The sequence below is a fragment of the Triticum aestivum genome, chromosome 3B, assembly GCF_018294505.1.
Source record: "Triticum aestivum cultivar Chinese Spring chromosome 3B, IWGSC CS RefSeq v2.1, whole genome shotgun sequence".
NCBI classification, from domain to species: domain Eukaryota; kingdom Viridiplantae; phylum Streptophyta; class Magnoliopsida; order Poales; family Poaceae; genus Triticum; species Triticum aestivum.
In genome coordinates this window covers 268420905-268437600 of record NC_057801.1, presented here as the reverse complement: position 1 = coordinate 268437600, position 16696 = coordinate 268420905, and the positions used below count along the sequence as shown (strand labels likewise).

The 16696-nt window shown below is 47.7% G+C and overlaps 1 protein-coding gene and 1 pseudogene across 1 annotated transcript; both read left to right on the top strand.

Annotated features, from left to right (window-relative positions):
• Positions 1–1940: 1940 nt before the first annotated feature.
• LOC123069670 (ubiquitin-conjugating enzyme E2 20) lies at positions 1941–3066 on the top strand. The gene is made up of 3 exons (XM_044492592.1): positions 1941–2523; positions 2630–2689; positions 2789–3066. The coding sequence occupies exons 1-3, from the start codon at positions 2064–2066 to the stop codon at positions 2827–2829; spliced, it is 561 nt and encodes a 186-aa protein (XP_044348527.1). The 5' UTR covers positions 1941–2063; the 3' UTR covers positions 2830–3066.
• Positions 3067–7402: 4336 nt separating this feature from the next.
• LOC123073109 (uncharacterized) lies at positions 7403–7542 on the top strand (annotated as a pseudogene).
• The last annotated feature ends 9154 nt before the right edge of the window (positions 7543–16696 follow it).

The window sequence follows — 16696 nt, the reverse complement described above, 5'->3', positions numbered from 1 at the left end:
TCCAAATGGGTGGTGAGTAATAACCTTTTTGGTTCCAATTGGAGTGACCATAAATCCTACTGAAGGAACTCCGTGTCAAATGTGACATGCAAATTGTACGAGGAAATTTTTTGAGTGAACTTTCACTCGATGCAGACCAGCTCTGTAACTTCAGGCTTTGATGATCGGTCTCCTCAAGATTGCCAGTTTATTCGGTGACACCTTGGACAAGGGGTGAAATCGATACCCTCTATGGCATGGTTTGGACCTTTATTAAGGAACCAAAATATTGAGGATTGTAAGCTTGGATCCAAAACAGATGAACGATTGGTGTTCCTCAAGGATAATGACTGGCATCTCCCTGAGAGAATTAGGCCACATACCGTAAGCATCACTTGGATTTTATGATACAGCTTAATCGTGTCACTAGCCAACTTCTTTCGAGAGATGATTGAGTATCACCAAGTTTTTCCATAACTTGCCCTATCCTACCTACGCAATAGGTTTCTTAGTCCACGGATTCCATCAAGGTCTCTTTCCGAGAAAATCTACGGCTCCTTGAATCCAATGATCAATCAGAATTCATATTCCATTGAGTGTTCAATCGAATCTATTTACACAAAGGGTTAATTTGATTTTTTTTTTGAGACCCTGACAGACTCGGGGGCTAATGATGAGGTTATTTCCCACTAGGTGGGCCCATGACGACATAAAGTCCAGCTAGGCGCCAGGGAGGCCCAAGTCCGCACGTGCTACAACCCAAGGCAACTTCAACAACTAGGGTGGCCTATCAGTCAGAGTGGGCACCAATCAGAACGATTACTTTGATCGGTTCGTCATCAGTAGGATTGATCGTCAGTCAGAATTCTATCAGTCGGTTTACCATCACTCGGATAATATATCAGACCAACGACCACAAGTAAACCAGGCGTTGCAAAGGCAACACTACTACGCATTCAAGACGGACCGTTCACCTCCACCAGTGTTGATGACATCCGTTACTATCCACAGTGGGATGTTTATTGTCTGTAATCATTTTTAGTCATTAGTAGCTAGCTGAAGAGCCTGGCGGTAGGGAACTCTATATAAGCCTGTTCAGGGTACCTATCTAAAGGTTTGCAATACTTGTAACCAAACACTAATACAACAGCAACTCGCGAGAAAAGAGGATTATGGCTTTTACCTCCATCAAGGGGGATCGCAAACACGTATATGTCCTTGTGTCCTCCATTGCGCCTCGATAGATCAAGCTCCATTCATACTTCTATCTTAATGTCAGATTTAACACCATGGCATATAATTTACATTTTATAAGTTCAATCGATGGTCAAACTTTTATCCAAAATAATAGGGAGCCTAATAAACCCGGACGGAAAGAGTATAATTGATTTGCTACAAAAAGTATATCATTGATTTTTTTTTTCTAAACATTGTGATTTGTATTTGAAAAATAATTTCCACCACATAATTTCTGTGACATATGGTTTATATTTTATTGTCAAAGTTTGACACTAAATACAAGGAAGACTAACATGAGAGTAGGTAGATGGGCTCATAGCCTAGTCATGGCGGCGTTGTGATTTCGTCGAGCCGACCTAAGTTCGACCCCTCTCCTCTTAGGTCGAATTCTGTGTCTCACATTCTCTGTCCGCGGTTGGTCTAATTTTTTTAACAGGAGAGTAACAATTTGGCCATTAATGCCACAGATAATTCCAGGGTGCCCTGCATGGATGTGACCAAGGGGCGAGATGAGCGTGCCGCTGCCCTGCCACCGCCGCAAAACTAGCCGTTGGAATCAGCGGCCTGGTTGGTGCCATATCCGGCCGCACCGCAACGCTGTCGCGATGAATTGCAACGGCTGGATCAATCCAATCCAACAGCTAGCGATAGCCTGCAACCCCAACCCCAACGGTCACTAGGCTCGAATCACCGGTCCCTTCCCACCTTTAAATCACCGCCCCTCTCGCCGTCTCAATTCCCCAATTCTCCCCTCCAAACCCTCCCAACCTCTCCACCCTCCCGGCCGACCCGATCCGATCCGATCCGCTCCTCTCCTCGGATCCATCCCCCGCACGGAACGAGCGATGGCGAGGGGCGAGAACAGCGAGTCGCACGGCAGCGGCAACGTCCCGGCGGCCCCCGCACCAGGGGCAGCGTCAGCGTCCTCGGGGAAGCAGGCGCCGGCGGCTGCGCGTGGCGCGGACGGGCAGTCGGTCGTGCGGCGGCTGCAGTCGGAGCTAATGGCGCTGATGATGGGCGGCGACCCCGGAGTGTCGGCGTTCCCGGAGGGGGACAACATCTTCCAGTGGGTGGGCACCATCGACGGATCCGCCGCCACCGCGTACGAGGGCACCTCCTACCGCCTCGCGCTCGCCTTCCCCAGCGACTACCCCTACAAGCCACCCAAGGTGCGGTTCGAGACCCCCTGCTTCCACCCCAACGTCGACAACCACGGCAACATCTGCCTCGACATCCTCCAGGACAAGTGGTCCTCCGCCTACGACGTTCGCACCATCCTCCTCTCCATCCAGAGCCTGCTCGGAGGTGCGCTTCTTAGTTCTTACTCCTTCCTCTCTCGTCCCGTCAGATCTGTCCCTACTTGTTGCCTTGTGTGGTCTGATCTGATCTGTGATTCATTATTGGGACACAGAGCCGAACAACGACTCTCCCCTCAACACACAGGCGGCCGCGCTCTGGGCGAATCAAGAAGGTAAACTCCCCTCCTCCTTTGAACGTCCCATGTTGATTGATCATCAACCTGTTCTTGGTTCTGAATCTGCATGCTTCGTTCTCCTTCTTGTGTGCGCAGAGTTCAGGAAGATGGTGGAGAAGCTCTACAAGCCGGCGTAAAGAGGAAGAAGAAGGCGGGATCTATCGGATTGGCGGCTCCACATTGGCGTCGATTGATCGGATCTGGTGTTGGATAGATTCTGGAGTGTTGGTTCGATACTTGGACATGTAGCTGGTTGGAGCTTCGATTGCTCGGTGGGTTTAGCAAACCTGGTGTTTCTGATGTCATGCTGTTCTCCCATCGCTGAGATGGGCATATACTTTACTGAAATAATCAGGCGTTCCATAGATTTTCAACTGTTTGATACTCCACTTGTGACGTGTAACTGATTCGAGTTTTTCTTTTTTGTCTGGCATGTTCGAAACTGAAAAAACGTGGTTGGTTTCATGCCAACTGTTTAAACCGAGAGCAACCCTTATATACGACAACAACAAAACATGTAAAAACTCTCTGCAAATTTGAGCAAAGCATCTGTGATAGGACCAAGGTATAAAAAGTGGAGTTTGTCAAGAAGGGAAATGGATTTTTGGAGTATCCCTTGCTTGTGGAGTTGTGATATAAAAAGCAAGAAAGAGTCTATTCAAACCAGGGGTGCAATTTTGCATGCTGAAAACATAAACACGAAACGAAAGCAAGCGTACACACATTCTGCTGCCAAAAGTTGATCAGTTTCAGTCATAATAGTCATCGGCCTTTCTGATGACACTCCATGTCCGCCGAAATTCACCGGGCACATATGCAATTTGATTCCCTCCTCCAGGGTACAATGCTGCAGTGGTGGTCAGCAACGGGCAAGACAGGCCTGACGGCTGAACCGAGAGACGCAAAGAGGAATCTGAATTAAAGCGGTAGTTCGGTCATAAATTTTGGTGGTGTATTCTGAAAAATCATCAGACTGCAGGCACAAGTTGTGGCAAATGATCAATTATACAATAAAAACGAGGACGAACCTTCCAAGCGCTCGGAAACTTGGGGCAAGTCATCCAATCTCCCCAGCAAATGTACACAACATATGAAGGACAGTTCTGCCAACAGTCGATCAATTTCAGTCATGTACATCCAGAGCTCAAAATATGAAGTCAGGACTATCATCGACCTCGCCTGATGAGACTATATACCCGCTCAAAGAATACAGGGCACATTGCCTTGCTAAACCTTATGTTCAGCACTCTCATCCACTTTAAAGCGATTTTCTCCAGGGTGCCTAGCGAAGAGTATTTGTAGGCCCATTCACCGCCATCAGGTTGCTCTAACCACGTAAGGGTGAAATTATAACCTACAATAGCTTGAAGATCTCAGTTAAGGTTGCATTAGCACCTTTGACAAACAATTCTATTGGTATGATATAAACAGCGCAAAATGAAACATTAACTGATGCAAAATCATATGGTGGGTTCTTCCCTGTTGACAAACAAAGGCACATGTCGGATCAACATCTTTAACGCCAGAATATAAGCACATGTCGGTGATAGAAAGAGAGGTCACATGCAACAGATAAAAGGTAACATGCCACTCCAACATACTACTATATCTATCACTAACTGAAAGGAACATACCCTCAACATGTGAACAAGTATAAGAATATTAGATTTACTCCATCTCCATGATCATCAAAATTTCACAGCCATAATTACGACATGTGCTGGTAACAACAACTAAAGGTCAGAAATCTGTTCTGGTAAGTCCATTCTCTAACGTCACCATTGTCTGTCACCGTGACAATGCGCATGGTCCTACATTTAATAAAGTCCACAGAAGTATAAACTGTTTAAAATGCAAGGCCAGATCAAAGAGGGACTATGATACAAAAAGAAAAGTGCATAATTCTTGCTAGAAGGCAAGCTGACACTGAATGTGTATTTAGTTTATACTTGATGTAATATTCTGGAGCAGGACAAGCTTTAGTTTACCTTTTCAGTTCTTGAGGATGTTTTTAGCTTTTCCTGTTCCCAGCTTGCCTACTTTGTAAGGCATATAGGTGTTTGTGGTACTCACGTGGTTTCTTTCTTAATTGAAATGGAGCCGGGGGTGTGGCCTCAGATTATCAGGGGGGAAAATGTGTATTTAGGTACCACATTTTGCAGTTTAAAGAGACACTTTTCAAGTTACAGAGGCAGCCACTATAAGATAACTGCTCTACAGATATCCAGCTTGCCCAGTTACATATAAAATCACATGCATGAATGTAAAATATCAAGGCCAAAATGTAAAATGCAAACCATAAATAACTGTAGTGTCATATTTCTATTACTAATGTGCTGTAGCAAATTAAACAACGCGAGAACTGGTGTTTGCATGTACCAGTAGCTTCATGATGGATTGAAAGTGAGAATCCTTCTATTTCATTCTTCAGTGAAAATTTCATGCCAACTAAAGATTCAACCAGCATATGATACACACAAGAACAAGAACTTTCATCTGTCCCATTCCCTGAAAGCAACAGACTTACAAGTCAAACCAATTTACAGGCATAAGAAGAACCACAAACTGCAATCCACTTGTACATTATTACTAACCTGAGGTGCGAACACCTCTTCTACAGAAGTCCTGCTACAGAATCAATGCAAGCCATAAAAAAGGCTTAGCAAACAATATAAAGCTCAAATTAATCATTTACCCTTGCATACTTCTACACTACCAGCAAAGTGGTTGGGCTGTTTCAACAACTTGCCTCTCTAGCTTCATCCAGAAAGCTACCATGGAGGACAATGGCATTCACACTGGACTGTACTGTATTCGTTCTGTTCCACACCGGTGTTCTTGCAGGTGAAACTGGAGTTTGCTTCTGTATGACTTCAGTTATTGTCTCAGGAGACACTAAAGCTGCATAGTTATTTGTATCATTGGTCTCAGCCAACAGGCGCTTAAGCCTCAAAATTTCTGTTTCAAACTCCTTTGCTGCATAAGCAAAGCAGAATAGAGTAAATAAAATTGCAGCTAAATCAACTTGGTTATCACCAAAAAGAATGGAAAATAGAAATAAAATTATTGGCAATCTACAAGGTATAGGTGAATTTACAGAGGACTGCTGTGCCTCATAATGTGTCAATTGTTTTCGAGAAACAAGTAGGTTGTTATTACTCTTGTATACCTGATTAACCAGGTATAAAATAGCCATGATTTTTTTATAGTAAAATAACCATGAATTACATTACGGTGTTGAGGCTGTTTTGTGTTTGCAATATACTTCCTCCGTTCCAAAATAATTGAAGTTCTATGTTTGTCCTAAGTCAAACTTGTTTAAGTTTGACCACGTCTATAGAAAAATATATTAACATCTAAAACACCAAATTAGTCTCATGAGATTCTTTATAAAATATATTTCCATACTATGTGTATTTGGGGTTGCAGATCCTAACACATTTTTCCTATAGAGTTGGTCAAAGTTAAACAAGTTTGACTTAGGATAAACCTAAAACTTCAATAATATTGCAACGCAGGGCGTAGTAATAAAGCACTAGAAAATGTAAAAATGTTGGGTAAGCACTTAATGTTCATTAGAACTAAACAGAATGTGAAACATATTTTGGACCGTGGTAGAGACATGCAGATAAATGCAAGACCATACGCTCTCCAAACACCACATTACAGAAGTAGAAAATAACATGATGCAAGTAGGTTTGTTGAGAAATTTTCACTTGCATATAAGGATATAATAATCATTTAATCAAATCCTACATTTTCAGAGACATAATTGTAAAATTGAGTAACTGATTCAAGCTGGTAAAATGCGGTCAGTATCACAACCCAGTACAATTGGCAGTTGACAAACATCGAATGGGAATTTTCCACAACCAGCTGCACCCGCACCTCACTTATAGAACATGTTGTTAAACAACGTTGCTATGGTGTCAAGGTGGTTCGGCAGGCCCAGCTTGAGATAGTTCGGTTAGCCAACCGCATAGGCTAGATAGACTAGATAAATATTCTCTGTAACAATATTCTCTCTCTAGTTTATCTCTTGTACTCCAAGTAACTTATCCCTTGTATCTCAAATCTCTATCTCAACAGCTTGTACGCTATCAGGGAGTTGCGCCCCTGTCTTTATAACACGAAGCCGTCGCCCTGAACCGGGTACGACGTTTCCCACATGGTAATCAGAGCCTAACTCTTCCATCACATCTAGGTTTTTCTCCTCCACCGAAAACCTCCTACCATGGCCTCCTCCAGCTCCTCCAACCCTACCCTCTCCGGCCAAGTCACCGAGCGTCTCACGCGCACCAACTACATCCTATGGCATACCCAGATCACGCCACAACTTCGCGGTGCTGGCTTCTTCGGGTACGTGGACGGGAGCATGGTGGAACCAGCCAAGGTCGTCGTCTCCAAGGACAAAGATGGCAAGGAGGAGACCACCCCGAATCCTCTACATCAACTTTGGATCAGGGAAGACCAGCAGGTACTGGGTTATCTTCTGAATAATCTGTCCAAAGAAGTACTCGTACAGGTGACCGCGATCACCCACGCGCATGAGCTGTGGATGGTGCTGGCGAGGATGTTCTCGTCAACCTCGATGTCCCGCGTCAACAACATTCGCGCCGCTCTCACGAACGCGCAGAAGGGGACACAATCGGTGGCCACGTACTTTGCGCACATGCGCTCCCTCGCCGACGAACTTGCCGCGGCGGAGCGGCCATTGAAGGAGGACGAGCTGATCTCCTACATCCTCAACAGCCTCGACATGGACTACCAGCCGCTGGTCTTTGCCCTTGACGCCCGCACCATCCCGGTCACCCTTGATGAATTGTTTGCTCAGATGAGTAACTTTGATCAAAGGGTGGCTTTGTTCCAAGGGGCAGGGACCGGAGGTGGCTTCAAGTCTTCGGCAAACATCGCCACCCGCGGCCGCGGCGGTGGCGGCTCTCGCTACCGTGGACCTCCTCGTCAGAAGGGCAAGAGATCTGGCGGGGGCAACAGCAGCGGCCAGAACGGCGGCAACATGCGCGGCGGCGGCCGGCCCTCCTCCAACAACAATAAGGGCCGGCGCACCAGCTCCTCCAACAGCAACAGATCGCGCCCGGACGCTGTCCGGTGCCAAATCTGTGGCAAGCTGGGTCACTCAGCTAAAGATTGCTGGTACCGGTTTGAGGATGATGATGACGCATCGTCCCAAGATGAAAAAGTGGCCGGGGCAGCAGAAGCCTCATATGGTGTTGACACGAACTGGTACGTCGACAGCGGAGCCACGAACCACATCACCGGTGAGCTGGAAAAGGTGACCATGCGCGAGAAGTATCGCGGCCAAGATCATATCCACACTGCCAGTGGAGAAGGCATGAAGATTGGTCACATTGGTCATTCTGTTATTAAAACCCCTCAGAGAAAAATTCATCTCAGAAAATTTTTGCATGTTCCTAGTGCTTCCAAGAGCCTTCTTTCCATTCATAGAATTGCCATTGATAATCATGTCTTTCTTGAATTTCACCCCTTCTTCTTTTTGATCAAGGATCAGGCCACGAGGAGGGTGCTATATCGAGGTAGATGTGTTCGCGGGCTTTACCCATTGATTCCGGAGATTCAAAGATTCAATAAACAAGTTTTTAGTGCCACCAAAGTCTCATCTACACGGTGGCATGATCGATTAGGACATGCATCTTTTTCTTTAGTTGAGCGTTTGCTTAGGAAAAATAAGCTCCCATATATTGGAGAGCGTGATGTTGAAACAATTTGTGATTCCTGCCAGAGAGCTAAAAGTCATCAGTTGCCTTATCCTATTTCTACAAGTATTTCTACCAAGCCTTTTCAACTTATTTTTTCTGATGTGTGGGGACCTGCTCCCTCCTCTGTTGGTAGACATACATACTACGTGAGTTCATTGACGACTATAGTAAATTTACCTGGATCTATCTTCTTAAGAAAAGATCAGATGTATGCCAAGTTTTTCTCAATTTCCAAGCTTTAGTTGAAAGGAAATTTGACACCAAAATCATAGCCCTCCAATCTGATTGGGGTGGCGAATACGAGAAACTAAATTCCTTCTTTCAAAAACTTGGCATCTCTCACCAAGTGTCGTGTCCCCATGCCCATCAACAGAATGGGTCTGCTGAACGCAAACACAGACACATTGTCGAAGTTGGCTTTGCCCTTCTTGCTGGCGCCTCCATGCCCTTAAAATTTTGGGACGAGGCTTTTCTCACAGCTGTCCACATCATTAATATGCTACCTAGTCGTGTTATCAACAATGAAACTCCCACTGAAAGGCTTCTTCACACCAAACCAGACTACACTTCTCTCCGTGTGTTTGGATGCGCCTGTTGGCCCAATCTTCGCCCTTACAATGATTGAAAACTCAGTTTTAGATCCAAACAATGTGTGTTCATTGGTTATAGTCCACAACACAAAGGCGTCAAGTGTCTTGATGTTTCAACCGGACGTGTCTATATCTCACGGGATGTTTTTGATGAAACTAAGTTTCCCTTTGCCACTCTTCATCCTAATGCCGGTGCCCTACTTCGTCAAGAAATTCTTCTCTTACCATCTAGTCTCACCGGTCTTGATCAAGGGGGAAATAACTGTAATGATCATATGATGACTAATCCTCATAACCGTGCACTTGAGCTTTGTGATGATGCAGATGGCAATGGAGCAGAAAATGGCGAAGGAATCACAGAAAACGGTGAAGAGATCACCCCAAACAGTTCACATTTTATGTGTCACCCAGCGGGGAACAGATCCTCCTCGGGATCGGAGCTCCAGTAGCGTGGCAACAGATCAGCTTCGGGATCCGCATCGCAGCAGCGCACCAGCGCGCCAGATCCCGTGTCGCCCGCCAGGCGCGGCGACAGCAACCCAGCGACGGCCACGCGGCTCGCCCCAACTGGGCCAGAAGCGGCGTCCGACCCGCGCCAATCCGTGGAGGCCACGCGGCAGGAGCCCCCGGCCTGCTGGCCCGCGGGCGGACCCCGCCACTACACGCGCCGCCAGCAGCTGGGCGCCCGATCCGGCGCGGATTCGCCCCAGCCCACGACAGGCGTGCGATCCGAGGCGGATCCGGTCAGGACCGTGTCCTCCGCGCCGCCTGGATCTTCTGCGCCTTCCGTCACGGCTCCAGCATCACCCGTCGCCGCAGAAAATCCTGCTGACCCAACTGCTGGCGCGGTTGGTGCGTCGGAAGCACCAGGGGGATCTGCCTCGGGATTGTCTGGCCCAGAGGCTGGATCTTCTGCGCTCGCCAACGATGCTGCCTCGTCTGTCCAACCTCGTACACGGCTACAGAAGGGAGTAATCCAACCCGTCAATTACAAACAAATAACTAAGTTTGGTTTAGCGTGTACCACAGGAGAACCCAGTACGCTTGATGAAGCTCTTGGGGATACACCCTGGAAAAAGGCCATGGAAGAGGAATACATGGCACTTCAGAAAAATAAGACGTGGCATCTTGTGTCTCCACGGCGAGGTAAAAATTTGATTGATTGTAAGTGGGTTTATAGGATCAAAAGAAAGTCCGATGGAACCATAGATCGCTACAAAGCCAGACTTGTTGCAAAAGGCTTCAAACAGCGGTATGGCATAGACTATGAAGACACCTTTAGTCCAGTAGTTAAAGCTGCTACTATTCGTCTTGTCCTGTCTATTGCTGTTTCCAGGGAATGGAGTCTCAGACAACTAGATGTGCAGAATGCGGTCCTTCATGGTGTTCTGGAAGAGGAAGTATACATGAAACAACCTCCTGGTTTTGAGAACAAGGATAAACCCTTTCATGTGTGTAAGCTTGACAAAGCTCTATATGGACTGAAGCAGGCTCCCAGGGCGTGGTACTCTCGTCTCAGTCAGAAACTACAAGCACTTGGTTTCGTTCCTTCAAAATATGATACATCTCTATTCATCTACAATAAGTTCAAAACATCCATTTTTGTTCTTATTTATGTTGATGATATTATTGTCACAAGTTCATCTAATGAAGCAGTGACAGGATTGTTGAAGGACCTAAGTGCTGAGTTTGCTCTTAAAGATCTGGGAGACCTACATTCTTCCTAGGGATTGAGGTAAAGAAAACTGAAAATGGCCTTCATCTCTCTCAGGAAAAGTATGCTACTGATTTGGTAAGAAGAGTTGGCGTACAAGGATGTAAAGCCTCTCCAACTCCTTTGTCTAGCACAGAAAAATTGTCACTTGAAGAGGGAGATCTCTTGGGTCAAGAGGATAGTACTAGATATAGAAGTCTAGTAGGAGCACTCCAGTACCTCACCTTAACAAGGCCAGATATATCCTTTGCAGTAAACAAAGTATGCCAATTTCTTCATGCACCTACTACTGTTCATTGGACTGCTGCCAAGCGCATAGTGAGATATGTGAAAGATACTATGAGTCTTGGTCTTACATTCACCAAATCTTCATCAACTCTTGTCAGTGCTTTTTCTGACTCTGATTGGGCAGGATGTATAGATGACAGACGCTCCACTGGTGGATTTGCAGTTTTCTTTGGACCGAATCTTATATCATGGTGTGCAAAGAAACAAGCTACTGTATCACGATCTAGCATTGAAGCTGAGTATAAAGCATTAGCAAATGGCACCGCTGAGATTATCTGGGTTCAGTCCATGTTGAGAGAGTTGGGTGTGAAGCACACCAAAACTCCATGTCTATGGTGTGACAATCTGGGTGCTACTTATTTATCTGCTAACCCAGTTTTTCATGCCAGAACAAAACACATTGAGATAGATTTCCATTTTGTCAGAGAAAGAGTTGCAAAGAGACAATTGGATATTCGTTTTGTGCATTCACGAGATCAGGTTGCAGATGGCTTCACAAAAGCATTGCCTACAAAAAGTTTTGAAGAGTTCAAGCGTAATCTCAACTTGACCAAGCTGTGGTTAAGGGAGGGTGTTAAACAACGTTGCTATGGTGTCAAGGTGGTTCGGCAGGCCCAGCTTGAGATAGTTCGGTTAGCCAACCGCATAGGCTAGATAGACTAGATAAATATTCTCTGTAACAATATTCTCTCTCTAGTTTATCTCTTGTACTCGAAGTAACTTATCCCTTGTATCTCAAATCTCTATCTCAACAGCTTGTACGCTATCAGGGAGTTGCGCCCCTGTCTTTATAACACGAAGCCGTCGCCCTGAACCGGGTACGACGTTTCCCACACATGTACCTTGAATTTCCAATATATGCGGGGAAAAATCATGGTTGTAATATGCTATAACATGTACACTTGCTAAAAGTTGTTCAAAATTATGAAAAAATTGTAAAAATAAGGACAAAGAGATGAAGGACCAGTGTAGCAAACTATATGCGCACAACTTTCTGTCGTACTCAAGAGAACAGTTCGCAAATGGTCATGCTTTTGCATGTGCACATTTTCTGTCATGTTGCTCATCTATGATTTTTTTTACATCTTTTTTTTGGCTGCAAAAGTGTACTTTTGCAATAGGGCGTGACCACAACTATTTGTTCTCAGAGTGCTACATTTTTGCATGATGTTGCAATTTGATACAACAATATCCAATTAGAATATATTACTATAATAGTGAGAACTATCACAATAACTGTTCAATTTGTTGACTAATATCATGTGATATGTCTTGATTGTTGCCAACCTTCCAACCCACTATTCCGAGCATAAATATATATCATATAAAGGGGAATCAGCTGAGACAATCAGTGCTTTCGGTGTTCACTTTCTACAATAAACTAAACATCAAAGAATTGTGGTAACCAACAAATTTAAGAATAAAAATTCTACTCAAATAATTAAGCCTGATCTATAGAAAGGTCACAGCCTGGAGAAGTAGTTGCTTTTTTTTGGAGCGAAGACGCTAGAGGCGTCCGGCTTTAGATTAATAAAGCCACTCGGCAGCATTCATACAAGGTTCGAAAGGAAACGAAGACCATACAGGTCAGCAAGTACAGCAATACAACAAATAGTCCAAAAGCACCCAGGCTTAAACATATCTAGCATAGGTTCCAACAAGCCCAAACGACCTCCGCAAGGGTGAAGGGCCTCCCCAAAAGCAACTCAGCCGTGCGTCGAGTCTTGCCTGGCTAACATCTGAGTCATCCTGATACGCTCCAGGACTTCCATCATGCGCTCAGCATCGCGCTCCTTCCCCTATGTTGTCCATGTCTGTAAAAATAGATGGCATTTGAAGATCACATCAGCGTGGTGGTTAGGAAATTTCTTCTCTATCGTAATTTTATTACGAGTCGTCTAAATAGCCCAAAGCAACGCCCCTACGCATCGCCAAGCTATTCTAGCACTGGATCCCTTTTGGTATTTACGTTTGATGTCGGTTCCTTCCCAAAAGAACCTAGAGCGAGGTGTATCGAGCCTAGCATGCACTCCATCAGCTAGGAGAAACATCCCCATAGTAAACAGTGGGAGGGAGGAGAGACTCGAGTTTGTGAGGATTAGCCGAGCGGCAGAGGACATAAATCTCCCTCGCCACGGGCTAACTCTATTGGCCACCTTCCCATAGAGGGGCTCCCACTCCAAGATGGACAATTTCCGGTGCGATATCGGAAGGCCCATGTACTTAATTGGAAAGCTCCCTAGCTTACAATTAAGCAGATTGGCTACTCGCGCGCTATCCTGGTCGTCCATCCCATGGTAATGACCTTGCTTTTCAGGAAATTAATTTTCAGCCCTGAAAGTATTTCAAAGGATAGCAGCAAGAGCTTGATAGAAGCAATGTTGTGATCATCGGGTTCAAACAACATCAAAGTGTCGTCGGCGTATTGAAGGTGGGTCACCCCTCCAGGGATGAGGTGAGGTACCAGCCCCCTGATGTGGCCTGCCGCCCTGGCTTTGGCTATCATGGCCGACAAGGCGTCCGCTACAAAGTTAAAAGCTAACGGAGAGATGGGGTCTCCCTGCCGTAGCCCTTTTTTATTGCGGAAAAAATTCCCCATCTCGCTCTTGATTATGACCGCGGTGTGCCCTCCGGTGATCAAGTGCATGATACGATGCACAAATCCTGCCTCAAAACCCTTTTTGAGGAGGACCTCCCGCACAAACTCCCAGTTCACGCCGTCATAGGCCTTTTCAAAGTCCAGTTTTAGGATTACTCCCTGCCTCCTTGTTCGTTTAAGCTCATGGACTATCTCCAGAAGCGCTATCGGACCTTCAAGGATATTTCTACTCTTGAGAAAAGCAGTTCGGCTCTTAAGAATAATATGTTGTGCTACAGGAGCCAGCCTAGTGGCGTAGGCCTTAGCACAGATCTTGAAAGGCACATTAATGAGGGTAATTGGATGAAACAACTTAATGGAGTCCGCCCCTTTGACCTTAGGGATCAGGCAAATGGCACCGTAGTTGAGGCGGGACATATCTACTGTGCCTAGGGCGAAGCCATTCACTATCGCATGAAACAGGTCTCTAATGACAGGCCAAAACTTCTTAAAGAACTCCACCGGCCAACCATCCGGACCTGGAGCCGTGTCATTCTTCATGTCAGCAAGGGCCCTATCTATTTCTTGCAGCAGGAAGGACAATGCAAGGGCATCGTTTTCCTGTTGAGACACTTTCTCCGTTGGATCCCACAAACCGTCCCGGAGGCTGAGTCTTTTCTCTTCGGCTGTTCCCAACAGTCCGATGAAGAAATCATAAATTTGACTCACTATCTCACTTTGGGTCACTAGAAGGCCATTTTCTGACTGAAGTCTCAGAATAGAGCTTTTACGCTTTCGGCCATTGGCGTATGCATGGAAGTATCCGGTATTAGCGTCACCTTTCGTGACCCACTTGACACCGCCCCTACGACGCCAATATTCCTCTTCCGCTCTCAGGATCGCCAAGACTTGGTTTTCCAGACAGTATCTATGCGCCCATTAGTCTTCGGAGAAAGGTCTGGCATCTACCTGAACATCTAGGGACGCGATCTCCTCAACAAGCTGCCCCCTTTCTCTTTTAGACTCGCTGCCATAATTAGCTCCCAACCCCGGAGGAAGGCTCGCAGAGTCACAGCCGCGGAGGACCAGAACTCCGTAGGGCCGCGTTGGCGGCCAAGCTCACTCCCGATCAGCTCCCAGCGGTCCGTCACCATCTGGGCGAAACCCTCGGCCTCAAACCACGCTGTTTCGAAGAAAAATCTTCTGCTACGCCGAGCGTTGTCCTCCCCAGAGGATAAAATTGAAGGGATATGGTCCGACCCTATGCGCGTCTCAGCAACTCCCGGTCTCCAGTATAGAAAACGCGGTCGAGAACACAACGGGCAGGCGCCCGCTGTTTGTTAGTCCATGCAAATCTAGCACCTGTCCTCGCAATTTCACGCAACGCGGCGGCCGCAATCGCATTATTGAAAAGGGACACCCTTGCCTAGTCAATATTGCCGTTGTTTTTGTCCGCCCCCTAGCGGATCAAGTTAAAATCTCCGCCAACTGCTAGCGACAGATTAACCGCTCTTTTAGCCCCAACCAGGGCCGTGATCTCACCCAAGAAATCAGCAAACCTCGCATGGTCGGCCGGCCCATAGACGCTCACAATCACCCAGGTCAACCCAGAAACGCGGTGTCGAACAGTTGCTGCAATAAAGAAAACACCGGACTCCCACAGAATTACATCACACACATCACGATTACAACCCATAAGGAGACCACCCGAGTTGCCAGAGGAGGGTATCCAGAACCAGCCAAAACGATGCAAGGGATCGTACGCGAGGAGATCTCTAAACGTGAAGTCGGCTTTGATTGTTTCCTGCAACGCCACGAAATCGATACGTTCTTTGCCATATATTCTCTAAGTTGCGTCCGCCGGCCCCCATGGCCGCATCCGTGAATACTCCAGAAGATGTGCCACATTAGATAATACGGTTGCGAAGGCGAACTCCACGAGAGCTCACGGCTTTGGCCACTCTCTTCCGCGCCGGCACACGACTGGAAGAAGGGGCGTCCAAGGCTGCCCTAGACTCATCCCCCTCGTTGGGCTCATGGCACGCACCAGCCCCTACTGGTGCCGCGACCTGCTCGGCCGTTGCCTTCTCTGCAGCACAGCGAGCAGCAGCAGCAGTAGCAACAACAGCCTGAGCTTCTTCCCTCGCACGAACTAACAAGATAATATCCTCAGTGGAGGACTCAACCGCAACGCCACTATCATTTAGGATCGAAACAAGATGATCGTCTGTAAATGCATTCAGAATCCTAAAGGAGGGGATTGGGTTACCTGATACATCCATGTTCTTGTCAGCCGCGCGCAGCTTGGCACTCTCCAGGGACATTATGTCCCCCAGCTTGGCTTTGGCGCGCACGCTGGGGGCGCGCTGCACCACGGGGGTCGCCTTGGATCGCTTGGCCTTGACGGAAGGGCCGGACGCCACCAGAGCCGCCCCGAGCTCGCCACGCATCGCCTCCACAGGCCCAGGAGCCACCGGCGCCACCGTCTTGGACCCAGGCTTCCGCCCCGCTGTCTTCTTGGGCTGCTTGCCTGAGCCGCTCAACACACGACGCCCCGACGCCGGAGTGGGACCAGAATCTTCATTGAGCACACATCCCGAATCCACCCCCTCCTAGCATCGGAGAGGAGGGCTGGATGGCCACGGGCGCCGCCACCGAAGCGACGGCAAGCTGGTCCGAGGCAGGAAGATTGGAGCCGTACTCGTCGAAAGCCATCCCCCCCACCTCCCGCGTCGCCCCCGCTCAGGCGACTCGGGCGGGATCGCAACCCTAGCCGCCGGGGGCTCCACTTCCTTCCATCCCTCCCTCTGCCGCCGCCGGCCTATAGCCCGGGGGCTGACGGCGGTGGCGGGGGCCTTCCCTCTCTCCTGCGCCATGGGGGTGGTGCGGAGCCCCGCGGCGTGTGGTGGCACGGCCGATCTGGCCTTGGTGGCGTGGCGGGCCTGCCTTGACCGGCGGCGGCACGGCGGCCGCCTCGACCTAGGGCGGAGATGGTGGGGGTGCGGCGGCCGGCCCTGCTTCGGGCAGCGGCCTTGTCTGCGTTCGGCGGCGGCGGCCGGGTCTGCGGCGACGGACCATCTGACCTCGGATCGGCGG